Raw genomic sequence first — 19,861 nt, 5'->3', positions numbered from 1 at the left:
AGTGCTTCCCCACCATTCTCTATCCTTACCACCATCGCCACTGCATTTTGGTACTATTGAAATAGGACTGACTGGTAATAGAGAACCTATAAGCTTCATGTTGTTGATTCCTAAATTTAGTGTTTCCCCACCCTTCTTTATCCCTGCGACCACCGCCACTTGCCTTTTGATACTATTGAAATAGGATTGACCGGTAATAGAGAAACCTATAGGCTTCATGTTGTTGATTCCTAGATGCGGTGCTTCCCACCCTTCTCTGCCCCTGCCACCACCGCCACTGCCTTTTGGTACTATTGAAATAGGATTGACTGATAATAGAAAACCTATTGGCATAACCTTTTAGTCTATTATATTTACATTGTAAATCTTTTGTCAACTACCATGTGTCCCACAAAGTCTAACACTTCAGTTCTATAATACTAGAGGACATAGTTATACAATAACCATGAAACATATGCCATGTAAAGGAAGTACCCAAACTTTGTGGATTCAATGTTTTTTGGAAAAAAACATTCCACATCCTTACAAAGTAAATGAAGGCCTTATGGTATCAAGGAATATAAGAATATTCCCCTCTACAGCCTAATATTAGTTTATATTTGATTTAAAAAAAAAAAAATAAAGTAGAGGAAGGTAGTACACAAATCTTGAAAATACAATAAATACCAAAGATATTACTTACTTACTTAACCCATTATTCTAATGATAGATATACAATAAGAGATAGGATCCTCTATCGTGACGGGCAAGGGCAGAGCCAGGCTTTAACCTTGAGAGGGGCTAAGTACCGATATTTTACACATAACACAATAATTTTTCTGCCTATCATCTTTATTATTAAAACTTTTCATCAAATTGAGGGTTCAAATATTGACATGTCACACACGAATGTAGTTATGCCCATGATAATAATTTAATTTAAAAGGATATACACATAATAATTTAGCAAGCCACATAACAAAGATGTACTTATAATTTACCCATAATTAATATTTAAGCAAAATTTAAAAAATGTTTGATTTCAAAATTTTCATGTTAATATTATTATTATTATTTTTTTTCATTTGAAAAGGCAATTAGGATAAGCAGGAAGTAGGATAAGCACGCTGACGCCGTGCGATAAGCTAGTGGAGGCCAATGAACAGAATTGACATGATACAAAAGGGACAAAAAGGTCATTTCAAAGAGAAAGAGGACTAGAGAAGAGAAAAAGTGAAAAACCAATAATAGCTCAGTGGCCGAGAGCGTGAGAAATTTGGATTTCGCACATACATGCCACGTGCATGTCGGCAAGTAGAACACGCGCTCTCACGGTCTCACCCACCTTTTCTGCTACAAAATTTTCGCGCGTGAGTTAACGCTCATTTTGTTTTTTTTCGTAATGGTGTGTGAGCTTACGACTTTCACGCTCGGTTAGATAATAAAAAAAAGGAAAAAAGATAATAAAAAGAAATTAAAAAAGATAATGAAAAGAAATTTTTTACCAAATAAATAATTCAGCGCGTGAGAGAGTTGAGCGTCACTCTCCTCTAAACTTATAAAGACCTCTGCGTCTCACCTTTTCCACTTGTTCCAGTTTCTCAACATTTCAACCACTTCTTCTTCTGCTCCAGTCGTACGTCTTTCCAGTTTCTCGTGGAAGGAACGGCTCTCGCTCGCCAAGTATTTCGTGAGAGCAGCATTCGAGAAATCCGCCTAAAATCTCTCTCTGTAGATTCTCAAAACAGATCGTTTTTCTGATCGTCTCGTCGTCGTTTGCTTTTCCTATCTATTATTTATTTTTTCCTATCTGTCTTCAATCGGTCAGATGAACGCCTAGTTCATCGATCCACTTAAAGCAGTTGATCGTTTTCATATTTTTCAGGCATTAGCACTCGTTTTCTGTTGGTGATTCTATTTCACTGGTCTCTGACGGTTCACTCTGTTTATTGTTCAGCCTTCTCTAAATTTAGGTTGTTGTTGGATTCTCTGAGGAGCTTTTTTAGGGTTTTTTTTAAGGCATTGTACTTCTGAGTTTCTGTTCTAATCAAGTCAGTTTCAGTCGGATCTGATCAGTACAGAAAATTGAACGACGAAACGCAATTATGCTTGTCGATTCTCTTATTCTTCAGTTTTGAGTAGTTTTTGATATCGAGAGGAATCATTTACAGTTTCGAGGGCTTTAGTTCTTTCTTTAGTCTGGTTGGGCTGAAAGGTACCTTGAGGTTTCTTTCAGCTTCTTTGGGACTGAGATGACGATGGACGCCTCTCCGGGAAGCTCTGGTTATTTGGATTCAATTCAGGTTGGAAAGGTTTCATATTTCAGCAATCGGTATTTACTCGGATTGACTATCACTGCTGGTATTGGGGGATTATTGTTTGGATATGATACAGGTAATAAAAATTTCTTACGATTGCTTAGTTTATTGCAGGTACTGTATTATTCTGTGGTCTGATTCATTTTTGGGCTGTTACTTTTATACTTCCTGGTTTGGTGTAAATTATGAAATCAAACTTCTTAATTAATGAAGTTAATCCAATTTTTAACTAATGGGAAGAGGGTAGAACCAGTATGGGGTTAGTTGAACACAGATTGTTGTGTTTAATTGCCAGTACGCCGAAGGGCTTCAGTTGAAGAAGAACCTGATTATATCATTTGATTTTGACTGGTTTATGAAAATAGTAGAATTTCTCTTCTCTTTCTTAAAATGAAATTCCCACCCCCTTTCATCGATGCACAGAAAGAGAGAGAGAGAGAGAGAGAGAGAGAGAGAGAGAGAGGAAAAAAAAAAAAAAAGGAAGAAAAAGAAGAAAAGAAAAGAAGAGTACTTTTTTCATTTCAAAACTTCTAGATTGTGAGTGATATTTATGACGTGGTTGTCCTCTTAGCATCATCTTCCTGTGTGGTTGTTTGATTCTTGAGTATTTTTCTTAAGAAAATTGCAACTTTAAAGCATCGGTGAGGGTTGACTACATGTAATGTTCTGAAATGGTCATTGAAACCAAGTTTTAAATTTTCTGTTACCTAAGTTTTGTTCAGATGACCCGTACCGGAAAAAAAAAAAAAAAGAATTGTTCAGATGACGTCATAACATGGTTGGTTGTGGATCTGGTCGTTATGTTTTATTTTCTGCAAGGATTTAAGTCTCCATGTTGGAGGTTGAACCAGAGACTACCGACCCTTATCTGATCTTAAATTGGCAGATTTTTGAGGACCGGTGGGGATGGATATGAAGGCTGGATCAGCTAATTGATCCTGGTCAAAATTAAGCCAATCTGCCCGGTCTGATCATGAGACTTATATGCTTGATTTTCCGACTCTATGAATTGTCTTCCTTCAACTTATTGGCCATAAAATTTAACTGGGTGACTCACAGGACAATGGGTAAAACTCCATTTATATAGTGGCGTTTAGGTATTTGCATCACTTCCCTCTTTCTGCTTGTGTGTCTGCACTGCACTGAATATTTTTTTCTTTGTGGCTGATACTTATGATGACTGGCCATGAAAATTAACTGGGTGTTTCGCAGCTCAATTTCTAAAAGTCCAGATATGTAGTGGTTCTAAGAACGGCTAGTGGATATGCGAACTATCTTGAGGTTTGCCAATTACATTTGTATATTCCCTTGTTGCACAGTTCCAAGTCATTTATTGTTCTTGTCATCTTGTAAATTACTTGGTCTTTTGCATATGGGATCGTTCTGCTGGTGATTGATTATTTAATCTACATGCATGCTGGACTTGGAAGAAAGAAGAAATTTATCTCTACCTGGGACATTGCAGGGACCATAGAAAAGAAAATAGAAACTAATTATGCTGTTTTACCCTCTCTTATTATTAGTCGTATGATGCAGACCATACTTGTTGATTTGCTTCTTGATAAACATATTGTGAGCTTTTATACCAGTGTAGCAACACATTGTGCACCTTTACTTGGGAACATGACTTAAATTCCTTTTAATTAGACTATCTCCCCCCAGGTTGATATCATGTGTAGGAGAATGAAGGAAAGAATTAGTCATATGTTCCTCTGTTGTGGATTTATTTAATACTTTTAGTATGTGAAACCATTTCATATTCATCAGAATTTAGTGGCTAGAGAAAAAGGAACATTATGCACTTTCTTGTGGAGTCTCTAGTGTGTCTCCTTTAAGAAGAGAGTAAGGTTCTTCTGTATTACCATCTTTCTCTTTTTTTTTTTTTTGGGGGGGGGGGGGGCGAAGTATTAGCGAGATACTGAGACTTCTATGTAGTATTTGAGACTAGAAAAGTTGAAACCCTCCCTGAGAAGAAGTTATATGAGGTGATTTTTGAACAAGTGGCCTGCTGGTTCTTACCTCTGGCCTTTCTGTCATTCTTGACTTCTATGTCGTGAATACTGATGCAAATATCTTCACCCTTTTTTGATACTTTGGTCAAAGATGTTTTTACTTTTGATAGGCTCCATAACTCAATACAGTTGTGCATTTCATTGTGATTTGATTTTACATGTACCATTTTCTGGGTTATTGTAAAAGGCTTATGTTACATGGTAATGTGCTGTTTGCAGGTGTTATTTCAGGGGCACTTCTGTATATAAAAGATGACTTTGAGGTGGTTAAGAATAGTGAGCTTTTACAGGTATACTTTCTAGAATATTGGCCCTTAATTTCATTCGTTATTTTCTGTGCCCCAAATTTTTTTATTTTTGTGTCAATTTGTGCAAATGATTTAAAGATTGGTCTCATAGTCTGAATGATTTCGCGGTGGTAATATCTTTATTGTGATCTGACCATATGGTGGGGGAAAATAGAACTGTTAAAATTTTTTGGATTGGGCCATCCATTCATGTCGCAGATTGTATTAACTGATCTCAACAACCTGATACACATGTTTTATATCATTATATGGGTTTGCCACAAGGTTAATGAATAATAATTACCTTCTCAGGAAACAATTGTCAGCATGGCATTGGTTGGAGCAATCATTGGTGCTGCTGCTGGGGGGTGGATGAATGATGAATGTGGACGTAAGAAATCCACTCTTATTGCCGATGTGGTTTTTGCAGTTGGGTCAGTTGTCATGGCTGCAGCTCCAGATCCATATGTTCTTATAGTTGGGCGATTTCTGGTTGGCTTGGGAATTGGTGCAGCATCTGTCACTGCTCCTGTTTATATTGCAGAGTCGGCTCCCACTGAAATAAGGGGCGGATTAGTGGGAACAAATGTGCTAATGATTACTGGTGGGCAGTTCCTCTCGTATATAGTGAATCTTGCTTTCACTGAGGTTGGTAATAATTTTGTAGAAGTTACATGATATTTCTTGTCTGAAGTAATTTAGAGAATTTTTTATGTGGTTATGAAAATTTTCAAAATGTGAAAAATGTTTCACATTTTGATCTATTGGATTATGTTGTTGGAAAAGCATATTCTTTCAAGGTAAGGCCGAACTGGTCCTAACCTTATTTTGGAGCATTATACAGTTACTTATTAATTATTTGCACTGTTATGGGAAAATATTCTGCATTTTAGAAAGATACTGTAGAAATCAATTAAATTATTCTAGCATTACTAATGTATATGGAAATATTTGCTAGACGCAAAATCGCGAAGAATTAAATAAATGAGCAAGTTCAGGAATAAAACCTATATCAGGATATCAATATCTCTTGCACACTGAAATCTGCTATGAAAAGAGAAGAATTACTTGACTAATGTGATCAAGTAAAATTCTGTTGTATGGCAGATGGAGAACTTCATTAGAAGCATCTTAGAAAGGGATACCTCTCCCCTCCCTCCAACCCCCCCCCCCTAGGGTGTGCCCTGACCTAAAAGGGAAAAAGAAGAAGCCATTATATTCAAAAGTTCCTTTGTTACTTTGGCTCAAGTCCTTGATCAGTTGGTGGGTTTCGCAATATATTCTACTGTGCTACAGTCTAAAAGAAACTAATAAAAATCAGAATATCTTCTTATTTGGTTAAAGAACTTTGTTACTTGTATGAAATGATTTTATGTTTGGGATTTTTTGTGAATCTTTTGCTTCTTTGAGAATATTGGATGATACTCTGGCAAGTAGCATGCCAGAATATACAGGCAGTGCAAGCCAACATATGAAAAAATCTTCATGGACAAGGAGAATCACAGTACTTTTCAGCTGGTTTAGCTAGCCAAGCTTTATTAGGATTGTGGGTTATTGTAGGTGTGGGGAATAACTATCATCCCTTCCCCTCCCCCTCACCCAAAAAAGAAGAAGAAATAAATAAACAAAGAGAGGGAAAAAGGTAAGCACACACCCCAGCTTTCTTGAGTTGCTTGGAGAAGCATGCTTTCTTGATATTGATTATCACTATGTTAATAGTTTTTTTTCTTCCTTTTACCGTTAGTATGTATGATGAGAATTTACCTGTATAGTTGTGTATGATACATGATCATGTCTGCAATCATTGGATGAGGATGTCAAGTTGTGTACTGTACATGACCATGACCATGTAATGGTTGAAAACATGACTGTTCACCAACTACTACATAAAGTCTCCCCCCTCAGTTTTGCTTCTCTTGTTGGAAAAGAACTTGCCTTTTGTGTTTTCCACTGTTTGTATATTTGTGGGCGTGAAAGGTTGTTTCTTTTGCAGTTTGAGGAGGCAGCATCAAGATAGAATTTGGGGTTCGCATTTTAAGTTTTGCAGATGAGCTCGTCACTAAAGGGAAACTCTTCTTTTGTTCTATCTTGTGAATTTAGTACGAGTCTTTTCTGACATACAAATAGTGCTGCATTGTTGCAAATTTAATGATAGTAGTTGCATGTCCATTCCCTCTGCCTCTCCCTCTCCTGTTCAGCTTTCTTCTTTGGTATATTTCTTACTTGTCTTAAACGTCTAGTATTGCTGGGTCACTTTTGAAGGATATAGGTCATCCCTCTTATTTAGCAGTGGCTGTATACTTGTCATTAAGAGGAGTAATTTCAAGGTTAAGTTTGCAAGTCACAGAAAGAAAGTATTGGAAAGCACTTTTGAGATTCATGCATAGTTTAAGTAAATTAGTAATTCTACACTGTTGTAGAATTTCAACTTCCTTCTTCTGAGTTGTTCCTCAGTTGGCTGAGCTGAAATAGATATGATGGATTTTAGGAGCCAGTGTATTTCTTTGTTAGGGATTAACACCATGACCATCATGTGCATTGACTCGGTTTCTGAGAGTGAGCTCCTGATGTAGAGTCCTTGAGTTTAAGCTAGTTACAAATAATGGACTCGATCATCAAGAGTGCAGAAACGCCTAAGGTATTGGACGGTGGTTGGATGATGCTTCTAGGCAACTAAGTGGCAATTATAATTTTATTAAATTTTGCTTGAATGCAATATAGTATGTTAGTAATGACATAATATGAGAAACTAGCATATGATAAACAAAGCATAGGAAGTAGTGTAAGCTTATGCATAAAAAAACCAGCAATAAACATATTATCAACGTAAATTCATGAAGTCTCTCCAAGTTTTGTGATTGCCTTGGACTTGAGAAAGAGCCTTAATGCCTAGGCAGTGCCTTGACAACTATGCTGGGATGCCTTCTGAAATGCAAAACTGGTATGAAGGAATGGCTTGAACTATCTGCAGTGCTCATTGACGGTGGCATTCACATTTGACAGAGAGTTGATTTGCATGCAACTAGGTTGTATAAAATTGCTAGGTCTGACCAAGTCAATAAGGAGAAATGATAATAAAGAGAGAGAGTGGATAATTGAAGCAACATAAGCTGTGATATTGTTAATAGAGGGCCACTCATTTTATAAGATAGATACTGTCTACTCCTAGCAGTAGCAATAGGAAGCTTCCTGTATATGAAGTTTTATTGGGTATGGGCTCTTTTATTCCTAACTAATGCTTAACCGATGGAGATTTGCATTATAAAAAGCATGGCGAGTGTTAGAAACATGTGCAAAGATTTAGCTCTGCAGTCAGATGCTCCACACCAATGGCTTCAATCAAGAAGAGTCACATCACTTTGCTGGAAATTCTCTGCATCTGAGCCAGTCTGTTTTGAAGTAATAACATAACAGTAGAAAAAATCAATTTCAGTTGATGGAAGGGATATTGTTCTGGAATAGAGGTCAAAATTGACCTGTTTAAGTGGGATGCAGCTCATGATATGTTGGTGTAGACAGACATCATTCATCAATAAAAGAAGAAATGTGGAATATAAAGTCCTATTCCATGTTTCAGGGAGAACTCTTTGATTCTTTGTGATAGGTTTTTGCCCTACCATGTGATTTGAAAGAGTTGCTTAGCATATTTGAAGATATGCTTACTGATTGATGCTGTCAAAAGGATTTGCAAGTCTTACAGAAATCCTGTGGTGGTAGAAAGGCAAGGAAAATATGTTGAGTATGCCAGAGATGGATGGTATATATGGTTGCACTTCTGTCGCCCTTTGAGTATGCAGTTTGACAATAAAAATGTGACTAAAAAACACAACTCAAGATTTACGCAAAGTTGAGATATGTTTTGAATTTAATGTTATTTTAAAAACATTTGCAGAATAGCCATTTTTATTTAAGGTTAGTTATGAAGCCTCACAAGATTAAGGCTTAAATTCTTCTAGGTTCTGTAAAGTAATGCTTTTGTTCAAGTCAGTAGTTGGATCCCTTTTGTTGTTACAGATGTTGGTAATCAATCCAATCTTATACTTCCTAGTCTTAACCTTTATTTTTGGTTCCAAGTGTCCATAACAGTGTGGCACCTGTCTTTGGTAGAGGGGATAGGGATGGGTATGGAACTTGAGACAATGAGAATAAGTTCCAGAAATCTCCTTGCTACTCTTTCTAGATACCTATACATTCTTTGTGATGTCTGAGTTATGATTGCTTACAAGATTCTGAAACTGGATGTGTGGTCCAACAGGTCCCTGGAACATGGCGCTGGATGCTTGGAGTTGCTGGTGTACCGGCTGTTACACAGTTCTTTCTTATGCTGTGTTTGCCCGAGTCCCCTCGCTGGCTTTACATGAAGGTATGAAATAGGTATTGCTTTATTCTATTATTTATACATTTGATTCTTACATGTATGCTTAGAAATCATTAAAATGTGCAGAATGAAAGAACCAAAGCTGTTGATGTGCTTTCCAAAATCTACGATCCCAACCGTCTAGAGGAGGAGGTAGGCCTGTTAACTATGGCATCAGAGCAAGACATTTTTCAGAACAGGAGTTCTGGCAGTGCTAGATACCAGGATGTCTTCAGGATCAAGGAGGTCAGAATTGCATTTCTTGTTGGGGCTGGACTTCAGGTAAAGCGCTGCATGATGTGTAATGCCATTGCTTCTGTTGATTGTGAATTTTTTTTTTTAATTACAATGCCACCTCAATGTATGGTTTTCTGTGCTGTCTTTTATTGATCATCTGGCTTGGCTAAAAGTTCAGAGCGTGCAAATCATGAGGGGTTGCTGTAAATGTGCCTTTATTTTCCTCTGCCAATATTCTATAGGTGGTTTATCTTTTCTCATTCGAAGAATTTAAAATTGGATTAGGAAGGATGGTGGCCTTTTGTTAGAATCTTGACAGACCAACGTTTTTCATAAGCGGGAACTGGAATTGAACTGTTCAAATGATATGATTCTGGACGTTCTAGGGTGGCTGATCCAAGGGGGTTTTTGAACCGAATCAGTGGCTTCCAGATCTGTTGGCCAATCTAGGGTTTTTGGGCTCTTCATTTGGAACCAATGACCACCACGGGTTTCAAGTTTTAAATCCTTCATATCCTGCGTGTGATTGCACTATTCCATATTCTGTTGGCATTGTAATGGTTCGTTTGACAGATTTTGCGCATGGTTCTAATAGAAATTCTTGGTGCCCCTGGCCAAATTATAATGGAGCAATCAATGGTGCTTGATTGCTCATCATTGGTTTGTTTGTGTGCTGATCTTGGTTAGAAAAAAACTAAACCAGTGATCATCATATTTGTGTGCAGGCATTTCAGCAGTTTACGGGGATCAACACTGTGATGTACTACAGCCCAACCATCGTCCAAATGGCCGGATTCACGTCTAACCAGCTGGCCTTGCTCCTATCCCTCATTGTGGCTGGCATGAATGCTCTTGGAACCATTGCTGGTATTTACCTGATTGACCGTTGTGGTAGGCGCAAGTTGGCCCTCACGAGTTTAACCGGTGTGATTATATCCCTTGGCCTCCTCGCCGCAGCTTTCTTCGTGCAGTCCTCTGATCTATTATTGGTGCTCCGCGATGGTAGCTTCCAGGCTAGCAGCAGCACAAACGGGTATGGATGGTTAGCAATTGTTGGCTTAGCACTCTACATTGGTTCTTTCTCACCAGGCATGGGACCTGTTCCATGGACTGTGAACTCAGAGATCTATCCAGAAGCCTATCGAGGGACATGTGGTGGCATGTCGGCTACTGTAAACTGGGTCTCTAACCTGATTGTGTCCCAGTCGTTCCTTTCAGTAGCTGGGGCCGTTGGGACTGCTGGTACCTTCCTGATTCTTGCTGGAGTTGCAGTGGCTGCCTTTATTTTTGTGTTCCTCTTCTTGCCAGAAACCAGGGGTTTAAGCTTTGAACAGGTGGACAGATTGTTCAAGGAGAAGGCTTATGGAAGTAGTGGGTATGGGAGCGAAGGCCTCCTTGGGAGGAATGGAGGAGTATGAAAGTACAACGATCTATTTATGTTTATATCATTTCTTTCTCAGAATAGTGTTAGTATCTTGTAAACATAAGGTGTTTGAAGGTGTGAGGCTGACTTTGTATCTTTTTGGATCGCAAACCCAGAGCCTCTGGTCTGAAGAGTCCTGTATTTTTAGTTAAATGTTCGCTCTTACCGGAACCTTGATCTGAATTTAGTCGAGTGAATCATTTATTATTAATTTTTTTTTTTTTTTAGATTTAGAAACGAGATAAGAATGGTTGTAATAAAACAAAACATCATGGAAGGATATATGAAGCAGTGTTAGCTGAAGATGGGCTCGCACATGGTGGTAAGCAGCCTCTGAAGTAAATAGTGTGTGTTCCATCAACCAATTTGAAAAGAATACAAGGGTTTCCTTTCTTTGGGTTCTGTTGAATCTTCCTGTAACACAGCATACAACTCTACTGTGTCTCCCCATTTTCCCCTAGGCCTTTGGAATGCAAGCCTGAGAAAACTAATACCAACCCCAACAATTTAGTTAACCACTGCATTACTTCTATGGGACAAACGCATAAATTTTCTGTAGAATGCTACCCTCTGCACCAAAAGGCAGAGTAAATGAGGGGTCATGCGCTGTAGAATGATCATTCAATGGCCATCTGTTCGTTATTTTGAAACTCAGAAGTTTGAACTCCACGACGCATGAGGAAACTAAGAATTCAAGGCCATTATGTAGATTGATTCTTTTGATCAGCCTACACAGGGTTACAATTTGAGATCTTAAAGCCATCTGGGGAGGTATGTGATACTTGCAGACAGGGTTGATTGAGAGGAGACTCGCTATTTGGTATGAACCACTTGATATCAGCAGCTGAAAATTGTTCGAGATGAAGTATAAACATGTTTGTGAAGTGTTAGCCTTTCCACAAAATAAAAGTTATTAGCATACCCAGTATCTGCATAAAATGCAGTGGCTCAAAATTTAGCAGGGCTGGGTAGAATAATTAATACAGGCACACAGGCAAACTCGAGCACTCAAAAGAGAACTCAAGGGATAAGATGATTTATGCAGCATTTATGTTAATATGGCTGATTTGTTGCCTTAAAAATAGATTCAAACTGATGATCCAGACTTGGTTACATCATCATCTAAATCCTCCTCAAGTATCTAAAGTCTTTTTCTCAGTGGCTTCATCCTCCATATCCTTAAAACTGTTGGGAGTTCAGCTGATCTAGATCCAAACCCAGTCTCCAATCTCAAGATAAAAAGGCTGATACCAAAAAAAATCATGTCTTATGCAGCTTTCTACTGAAGAAGATTGTTACAATACCCAAAAACTGCACTAAAACGCAATGGCTAAGTAAGCTGGTTCTTCATAAGATAGCAACAATAAAAGCATACAATCAAGCATTACCAGCACTCCAGGGTGACTTTCCTGACTTCCTACAAAATTACTCAATTAAAACAATGACCATAATTGAAATGCTTTTGATTGTTATATGTTGTCTAACTGCTCACATATAGAATCAAAAAAGTAATTCATTTATTTGAGTAAGATACTTCAGTTCTAGCCATTTCTCTACTCAATCTCTCTGACCTCACTGAAATAGATCCCAGCAATTACTTAAACTTGAACAACCTCCATACAAATAAATCAGTGGACAAACATACACTGAAAAAAGCAAAAGATCTACTATAATTGGGAACACAACAAAACACATAAGGTGATCACCTGAAGCTGGATCATTGTTTGACATTCTCCAAGTACCACTTATAGGTATCCACAAGACCATCCCGGAGAGAAATTTTAGGTGCCCATCCCAAGTTAGCGAGCATTGAGCTGTCCATGAGCTTTCTTGGAGTCCCATCAGGCTTTGTGGAATCCCAAACAAGCTCACCCTGAAAGCCAACCACCTCTTTCACCAACTCTGCAAGTTCCTTGATGGTCACTTCTTTCCCACTCCCCATGTTAACATGGCTCAACCCACTATACTTGTCCATCAAAAAGACCACAGCATCAGCTAGATCATCAACATGGAGGAATTCCCTCAATGGAGAGCCAGTGCCCCACACAACCACCTCTTTAGCATTTGAAATCTTTGCCTCATGGAATCTCCTCATTAGGGCAGGAAGAACATGCGAATTCTCAGGATGAAAATTGTCGTTTGGTCCATACAAATTGGTGGGCATCCCAGAAATTGCATCCCAACCATGCTGCAATCGATACGCCTGGCACATCTTGATCCCTGCAATCTTTGCAACTGCATACCACTCATTGGTTGGCTCTAGAGGCCCAGTGAGCAACGCGCCCTCTGTGATCGGCTGTGGAGCAAATTTGGGGTAAATGCAGGAAGAGCCAAGGAATAAAAGTTTCTTAACACCATTGCGATATGAAGCATCAATGACATTGGTTTGGATTTGGAGGTTAATGCCAATGAAATCTGCAGGGTATGTGTTGTTCGCATGAATCCCACCGACTTTGGCCGCAGCAAGGATTACGAATTGGGGTTTCTCTGTGGCGAAAAACGCTTCAACTTGGGATTGTCTGGTAAGGTCAAGCTCATGGTGGGTTCTGAAAACGAGATTGGTGAATCCAAGCTCTTCAAGTTTTCGTACAATGGCGGATCCGACAAGGCCACGGTGGCCCGCGACGAAGATCTTTACTGTTTTGTCTGAGAAAAATGAATCCACTGCAGCAAGATCTAAAGTTAGGGTTCATAATTTGCAGATCTCAATAGAAACAACGGATCGGGGTTGGGAGGGAGAAAGAAAAAAACAAGTACCTTTATCGGTGCTCGCCATTGCTGCAATTTGAGAAAGCAGATCTATTGATAAAACTCTACCGGAATAACACTAATTTCAATACATAACTAAAAAATCCTTCTCGTTTTTTTCTGGGTAACAATCAAAATTTCTTCTTTTCTTTCAATCAGATTGAAAGAAATTCACCGTGGGAGTCGCCGCTGCAACCCTGTGACTCCTCCCACTCGGGCGTCGGCCAAAACTTTCAGAGACAAAATATAGAAGAAGTGTTGTGGACGATTTTACCCTTTTCTCTTTTTTTAATTCCTTCGAGCCCGTTTGGGATTGATGTAACAAATTTTTATCCGGAAAATTTGCATTAACTTCCCCCTAAGTTGTGTAATTTCATTATCATCCTTCAAAATTTTGAAATTTCATATATTGCTTTTATTTTCTAAATATTTTGCATTTAAGTCTATATATAAGAATTATATCTTTATTAACCAAAATATCCTTAATAATAAACTAATTTCTTTCTATAATCTTGAATTGAGGGCTAAGGTCAAGGGGAGAGATGAGGAGTCCCCCCATCCTCCCATCCTCACACATGGCCTGAGCATGGTACATGGATAGGTTTATGTCAATCCGATTGTGAGGGTGGTGGATGAGGGGACGGTCTCCCCGAGTGAACAAGATATGAATCAAGGAGATGAAAAGATTATGATTCAATTACGCTCCCCTAACAATCTGACATCCTTCAACATATATTTAGGAGAGAGATGAGGGTGCATAGTCCTTTACCCGTGCAACTGGAGGATCCAAAACTCAGAAAATGAAGCAATAATAAGATGAAATCAAGAATTCAAAACGGTTAGAAGGGCACGAAGAGATATAGGTGAGAGGTCCTTTTGGGCCCGCTTCAGTAGGGTGACAAAAGGCTACTTTAATGATGGAAAGAGCCGGAAACTCTAGAGGGTCGCCTTTTTAAGCGTTCGCTAGTAACAAAAGTGAAGTTAACATTAAGAAAAATATAAATAAATAAATAAAAAATCCTCCCTCAAGTTCAACATTGCCATTAATAGAGGAGGTCCTTAGTCATAGTTTATCAATTTATCAAATCAGGTCATATTTGAACCAACCTAAACTGATTTCTTTCAATAACATCATTTTACAGTTTTCACTAATATGGTATCAACTTGTTGTCTTTGAGTCTGATTGTGAAATTTTGATTTCAATCCTACAGTGTCAGAAGTTGCCGCCTACTTTGATCCACGCATTCATCGAAGACATCCGACACCTAAGTTTGGCTTTTGAAGAATGCTATTTTACTTTCATTTCTAGGAGATTCAATCATGTATCGAATCACCTAGCAAGGAGGGCCAAGTCACTTTCAAGCATGACTAGTTGGCCTTTATCCATTCCCTAGCTTAAGAATCTTTGTAACTCTGTTTCCTCGGCTTTGCCTTAATAAATTCGTCTGGTTTACAAAAAAAAAAAAAGTATCAACTTAGTATTAATACGGAGTGGGTCCCACATATAAACTAAGTGAGGTATGTCTATTGTAATTTTTTTTCTAATTTGATTACGTTACCTTATGGACGTAGGTGATTATGCCAAACCGTGTAAATTATATGCATTTTCAACCTTGTTATTATTCTTCTTCTTTTTTATTATTGTATCGACTTTATACATATAGCAATCTTCTTTCTTTTTCTTTCTTTATTCTTTCTTTCTTTCTTCTTCTCTTCTTTTTTTTTTTTTTTGACAAACGGCAAAGCCCAAAAACAAAACAAACAAACTAGCCACTCTGGTCCTCTCAGGGTGCTTCCTGCGGGGTCTGAGCCGATCTCTCTCCGTCCCCTGCCCCTTGCGCCCTGCTCCTGGCCCGCTGGCTTTTTTTCTTCCGCCTGCGCCCCCGCCCCGGTTGCGGCCAGCTCCTTCCCGCCCTTCCCCCTGTGCGCCCCTGGCTGGCTCCCTCCCGGGTCTTTTGTCCCGTCCCCCTTGGCGGCATCCTCCTTCCCGGCTCGGTGTTGCCTCCTCCTCTTCGGGCTGTCCCCCTCTTCCTTCCTCTTGGTCGCGGCTCCTGTGTCCCATTGCAATCTTTGCGAGAAGGAAAAAAATACCAAATCAATACATTCTTAAAATTAAAAAAAAAATAATAAATTAATTGGTCCCCCACTATTACAATCGAATTGTTCTAGTTCACACATTTCACCTATCTATGCTTTTTCTCCTTTTTTACAAATGTTGTTCACAAAAAAATTGTGATTGTTGAGGCTCTATAAGTCTCATACAAATATACAATGTCAAAATTGAAAAGTGGTTTCGGGTTTTTCCTCAATCCATCCTTGTTTTTCCTTTGTGGTTAAGATGACTTGAGCTATCTACATCTTTTGTTTTCTAGTTGTGTTTGAAATTGATCTTTCTACCTGTTCACATTGGAAAACTTGAATGAGTTTCACACTTATGGATTGGTTGAGTTCCATTTTAATAAATAAGAACTGCACACCTCAATACCATTGTTGTAATTTAGTCAAAAGATTCAAATATAGCATTTGACGCGGAACTACTTGGTTTCTGTATTTTAGGAAGTATATGAATAATAGAAAAACTCCATGAGAGGAACATCAATGATTCATATAAATCACTTAATGGAAAATGTTTCGAAGAAATCCAATGAGTAATAAGGGGCCGGGTTTCTTAGTTTGAGAGAAGAACTCACCACTTGGTACATTCTATGAAAAACTATAATGCTACCCTCAAGAGATATCAATACAAAAAAAAAAAAAAAAAGAAAAAATCATCAAGGTGATTGTAAGTTGTAACCCATATCTTAGTCAACATACGTCAGTAAGTAATTAGGGCCATTCTAGTTTACCAAGGGTTGAAAATTTCTATTCTTGTCAAAGGGCAAAGAGGCTCAACTGATGAGGCAGTTTCAAGGGCTAGCGGAATAGAGAGGCGAGAAACTTCTTTTCAAAAATGTTTGCCCACTATTCCTATCACCTAAGAAGCACTTCGAATCTTTTTAGTTTGCCTCTGTGATGTCTGTTCTCCCGTTACATTTCTCCATACATATTAAAAGTAGGGTTCTATTAAAATCCATTTATAATTTTTTCATCAGAATTTAAAAATGGATCATCTCTTTTTAATATGTGATAGAAAAGTATAAGAAAAGTACAAATCTTTATTTCGATCGAATAATCCACGCTCTTCCATTCTCAAAAAACAAGATGAAACGTGTAAGACAGCAATGGTGGCGTGTTTAAGTCTAACCATTGCTCTGAGGGGTAGGTATTCTAACCAAACAAGTCAAATGATGGAAATCACCTTCAAAATCATTGTTCATTGATTAGTCTTGATTTAGTAATTTAAATTAACCTTAGTCTACTAACCATATGATTAATTTTGTGTTCACATGAAGGTGGAAGAACATTCTAGATATTTTGAAGGTCAAGTGCCTCATTTTCCTGTTATTATTTATTTTCCAGCTAACCAAACGCTGACACTAGTTTCTCATGCAATTATTGACCGATAAAGACAAGCCACGTGGGTGGGCTATGTTTGTCTTCATTGGCACTCAATTCCACCAAGTATGGCCACCATGCAGATCTCCTCTCTCTCTCTCTCATGCTCTTGATTCATGTATCACTATTATACATCCATGGCCATGTCATGAATTTTTATATCATCATCATCAATGGCCATGGCATGCATCCCAACCGATTCCAGGTCCACTAGCTGGATGGTTGGTTGATGACCAACCCTCTGCCAAACTAGTTCAATTTGGATTCATCCATGCACAGAGCCACAAAAAAAAAATAAAATTAAGATCACAAGGAAAACACACCAAGATCTTGCTTCAATCATGCGTTTCTTCAAATCTCGACCAAGATCTCGATTTTACGGACTAAAGTGCTTCGCTTGACGGTCCTGCGTATTTAATGAGCAGGACTGAGGCAAAGTCCGATTTACTGTGAATCCTCTATAAAGAAAAACTTACGCTATTACCTATTCTTCTAGGAGTAGTTGTTTTTTGACAAACGTTCAGGCTATCTTTATACCAGCATCTCGTTTATCACTTGAGCAATCATTTATGGGGGCTTTAGCTGGTGATTTAGGCTTTTTTCATCTTGATGATAAGACTTATCCTCTATCATCTCATTTGTTGACTTTGACCCTTTTTTTCTTGGAAGGGTCGTATCTCGTATTCGGAGTTTGGCTCGATTTGGTATCACTCTTGTAGCCTGCGTCGAAATAGTGTTTTATTCCTAGATGTCCAGTCAATTGCTGTGAGTTCGAGTGGCATTTCACCCCTAACCACAGCTCATCTATTGATTTTTCAACATCGATCGGTTCGGACCTCCGCTCAGTTTCTCCCAAGCTTCATCTTGGTAATGGAAAGAAAAACCGGTTCTACTATTCTCTAAAAAACTCACTACTCTCAAATCATACAATGTGTTACCCTTTATTTGCCTTGTTTCTTGGATAAAGGTTATCCCACAAGAAAACCCAAAATACTATTCTTGGCATAAATTATAATTTTCTCCCAGTATAAGCAATTGACCCAAAAAATCCAGTTAACGATACCTTGTCACCAACCAAGGATAAGAGCACACGATATTTTGCCAAATCAACATTTTTAAACCCTTCTAGAATTTATACATGCGTGACGTTAAGCATGATTTTATTCTTATATTCCATAGAATATCCTTTACCATCAGGCATCTAGAGGTTGGCCAAAAAAACAAGAATGGTATCTAGAGAAGGGGAACTTTTAAATTATTAATTTTAATAATAAAACAACAATTTACTTCAACACCCCAAAAGACGAATCCGGATCATCTCCCCGGGGTGCTCCCCGATGACTTCCTAACCACAAAACTAGTGGGTTCCACTGGTGGAAAAAAGTTTTTATATATTTTTTTATTTTTTTCAAAAAGTGTTTTTTACCATGCCGTGGGCCCCACTGATCTTTGTGGTCAGGAGACGTCGGGGTCACTGATCCGGACTCCCAAAAGACACCTCATTTTATTTTTGAAAAGCACATAACTTTAGTTTAAGTCGAAATACTTATTGATATAATTGTAAAGATTATTATATACTTATGTATAATGAGGTGAAAAGACCTCATATATCCTTTTCCATCAGACTTATTCGCCAACAATTCTTTAGGATTTCCTTCTCGGCAAATGTTTTTATTTTTGTCTGATTTTCGTAAGGATATTTTGATAATTTCATTTAATTTAACAAACCACTTTTGGGATTTGGACAATAATAATCGTATTAATGGCATTGTTGAATGGATTGAACTAATGTATCTATCAAAATCTAATTTTGAGGTGTCTTTACTTTTCAAATATAAAGTGAAATATCAATGTTTAAAAACTTTTGAGATACCAGAAAGAAGATTTGCTCATAATAAAATATAACTAACCTTCACTTAAAAATAGTATAAAAGAATCTTATATAGTTGCGTGGGTCATGCAGTTCTTATACAAAATGATTATTATGACCCTTTAGTATGAAACTATGTCTTTTCATATTTGGGTATCTTTTTACAACTACGATTGGATTACAACATTTTAATACACCTTTTAAGGAATCCGGATCCTCACCCTGTCAGGGTAGCACAGAGTGCTTCCCGATGGGTTCCCGACCACACAAAACAGTGGGGCCTACGGATGAAATTTTAAACTTTTTTTTGCTTTTTCCAAAAAGTGTTTTTCACCGTGGGCCCCACTATTTTGTGTGGTTAGAAACCCGTTGGAGAGCACTTTGTGCTCCCCGTCGGGGGAGCTGATCCGGACTCCCTTTTAAGTAATAATGGACACTTTTTTCCATTGATAAGAAAATTACCTACTTTTGAGCTTTGAAAAATATAATTAGTTCATCAAAAACACACATTGTTAGGTTTATAATCACCATAATCAATTGCCAAATCATCAAAGGCACATAAATACAAGAAAAGGGAAGCTTTCTAATAATGCGTGACCCATAATTCTTGCATTAGGAATAGATTATACAATCTTGATTGTTGTTAATTTATAAATGACCACATTTTCATAGGATTAGGGTCGCCAAATTGCGTGGCTTTGCTTCTAAATACAAGAATCAATTATTGCACATGATCAAGTTGTTGCTTGCACACAACTGGGCTTACAATATCTCTTGGCCAGGAATAAATCCAACTCCTACATCTATCAATAATGTTTGTGAGAATTTTCAAGGATCAGCTCAAATGATAAAAGTTAGAGTCTCATATTATGAGAGTTCAAATCTTTAATGAGTAAAGATTTATACTTCTCTCACACTTCTCTACAACACATTAGGAGAAACACCCATAAAGACTGGCTAAAGTTTTCACCTATAACTTATTTTATAGAAACTCAGAGATAGACTCTGCCCTGAATGTGTATTGACAAAGGAAGCAAAGACCTCTACCCCTGATGAATAGAAGATCCAGAGTCAAGTAGAGATGCGCATAAACTGACGAGTCCGGATCTGCGATCTCTTCGGGAGCACTTTGTAT

The 19,861-nt window shown here is 38.0% G+C and overlaps 2 protein-coding genes across 4 annotated transcripts; one reads left to right on the top strand and one right to left on the bottom strand.

The window, feature by feature from the left end:
* Positions 1-1,558: 1,558 nt before the first annotated feature.
* On the top strand, positions 1,559-10,916 carry INT1 (inositol transporter 1). 2 transcript variants are annotated; one of them, XM_089166894.1, is made up of 6 exons: positions 1,559-2,373; positions 4,529-4,599; positions 4,909-5,244; positions 8,852-8,959; positions 9,041-9,235; positions 9,916-10,916. In XM_089166894.1, exons 1-6 carry the CDS (start codon positions 2,232-2,234, stop codon positions 10,606-10,608), a joined length of 1,545 nt encoding a protein of 514 aa, XP_089023020.1. In that variant the 5' UTR covers positions 1,559-2,231; the 3' UTR covers positions 10,609-10,916. The 2 variants fall into 2 exon arrangements, with proteins under 2 accessions (XP_089023020.1, XP_089023021.1); XM_089166895.1 differs by lacking the exon at positions 1,559-2,373 and adding an exon at positions 3,560-3,578.
* A 1,074-nt stretch (positions 10,917-11,990) lies between these two features.
* On the bottom strand, positions 11,991-13,603 carry LOC149008492 (putative GDP-L-fucose synthase 2). 2 transcript variants are annotated; one of them, XM_089166897.1, is made up of 2 exons: positions 13,371-13,603; positions 11,991-13,289 (listed from the first exon to the last, which is right to left on the bottom strand). In XM_089166897.1, the coding sequence occupies exons 1-2, from the start codon at positions 13,387-13,389 to the stop codon at positions 12,331-12,333; spliced, it is 978 nt and encodes a 325-aa protein (XP_089023023.1). In that variant the 5' UTR covers positions 13,390-13,603; the 3' UTR covers positions 11,991-12,330. The 2 variants fall into 2 exon arrangements, with proteins under 2 accessions (XP_089023023.1, XP_089023024.1); XM_089166898.1 differs by having other exon boundaries at positions 11,996-13,277.
* Positions 13,604-19,861: the final 6,258 nt, after the last annotated feature.

This window comes from Hakea prostrata, chromosome 8 (genome assembly GCF_041222555.1).
Source record: "Hakea prostrata isolate BN-2017 chromosome 8, UWA_Hpros_2, whole genome shotgun sequence".
Taxonomy (NCBI): Eukaryota; Viridiplantae; Streptophyta; class Magnoliopsida; order Proteales; family Proteaceae; genus Hakea; species Hakea prostrata.
The sequence above is the reverse complement of the archived record's forward strand: the minus strand, read 5'-3'. Positions and strand labels throughout refer to the sequence as shown.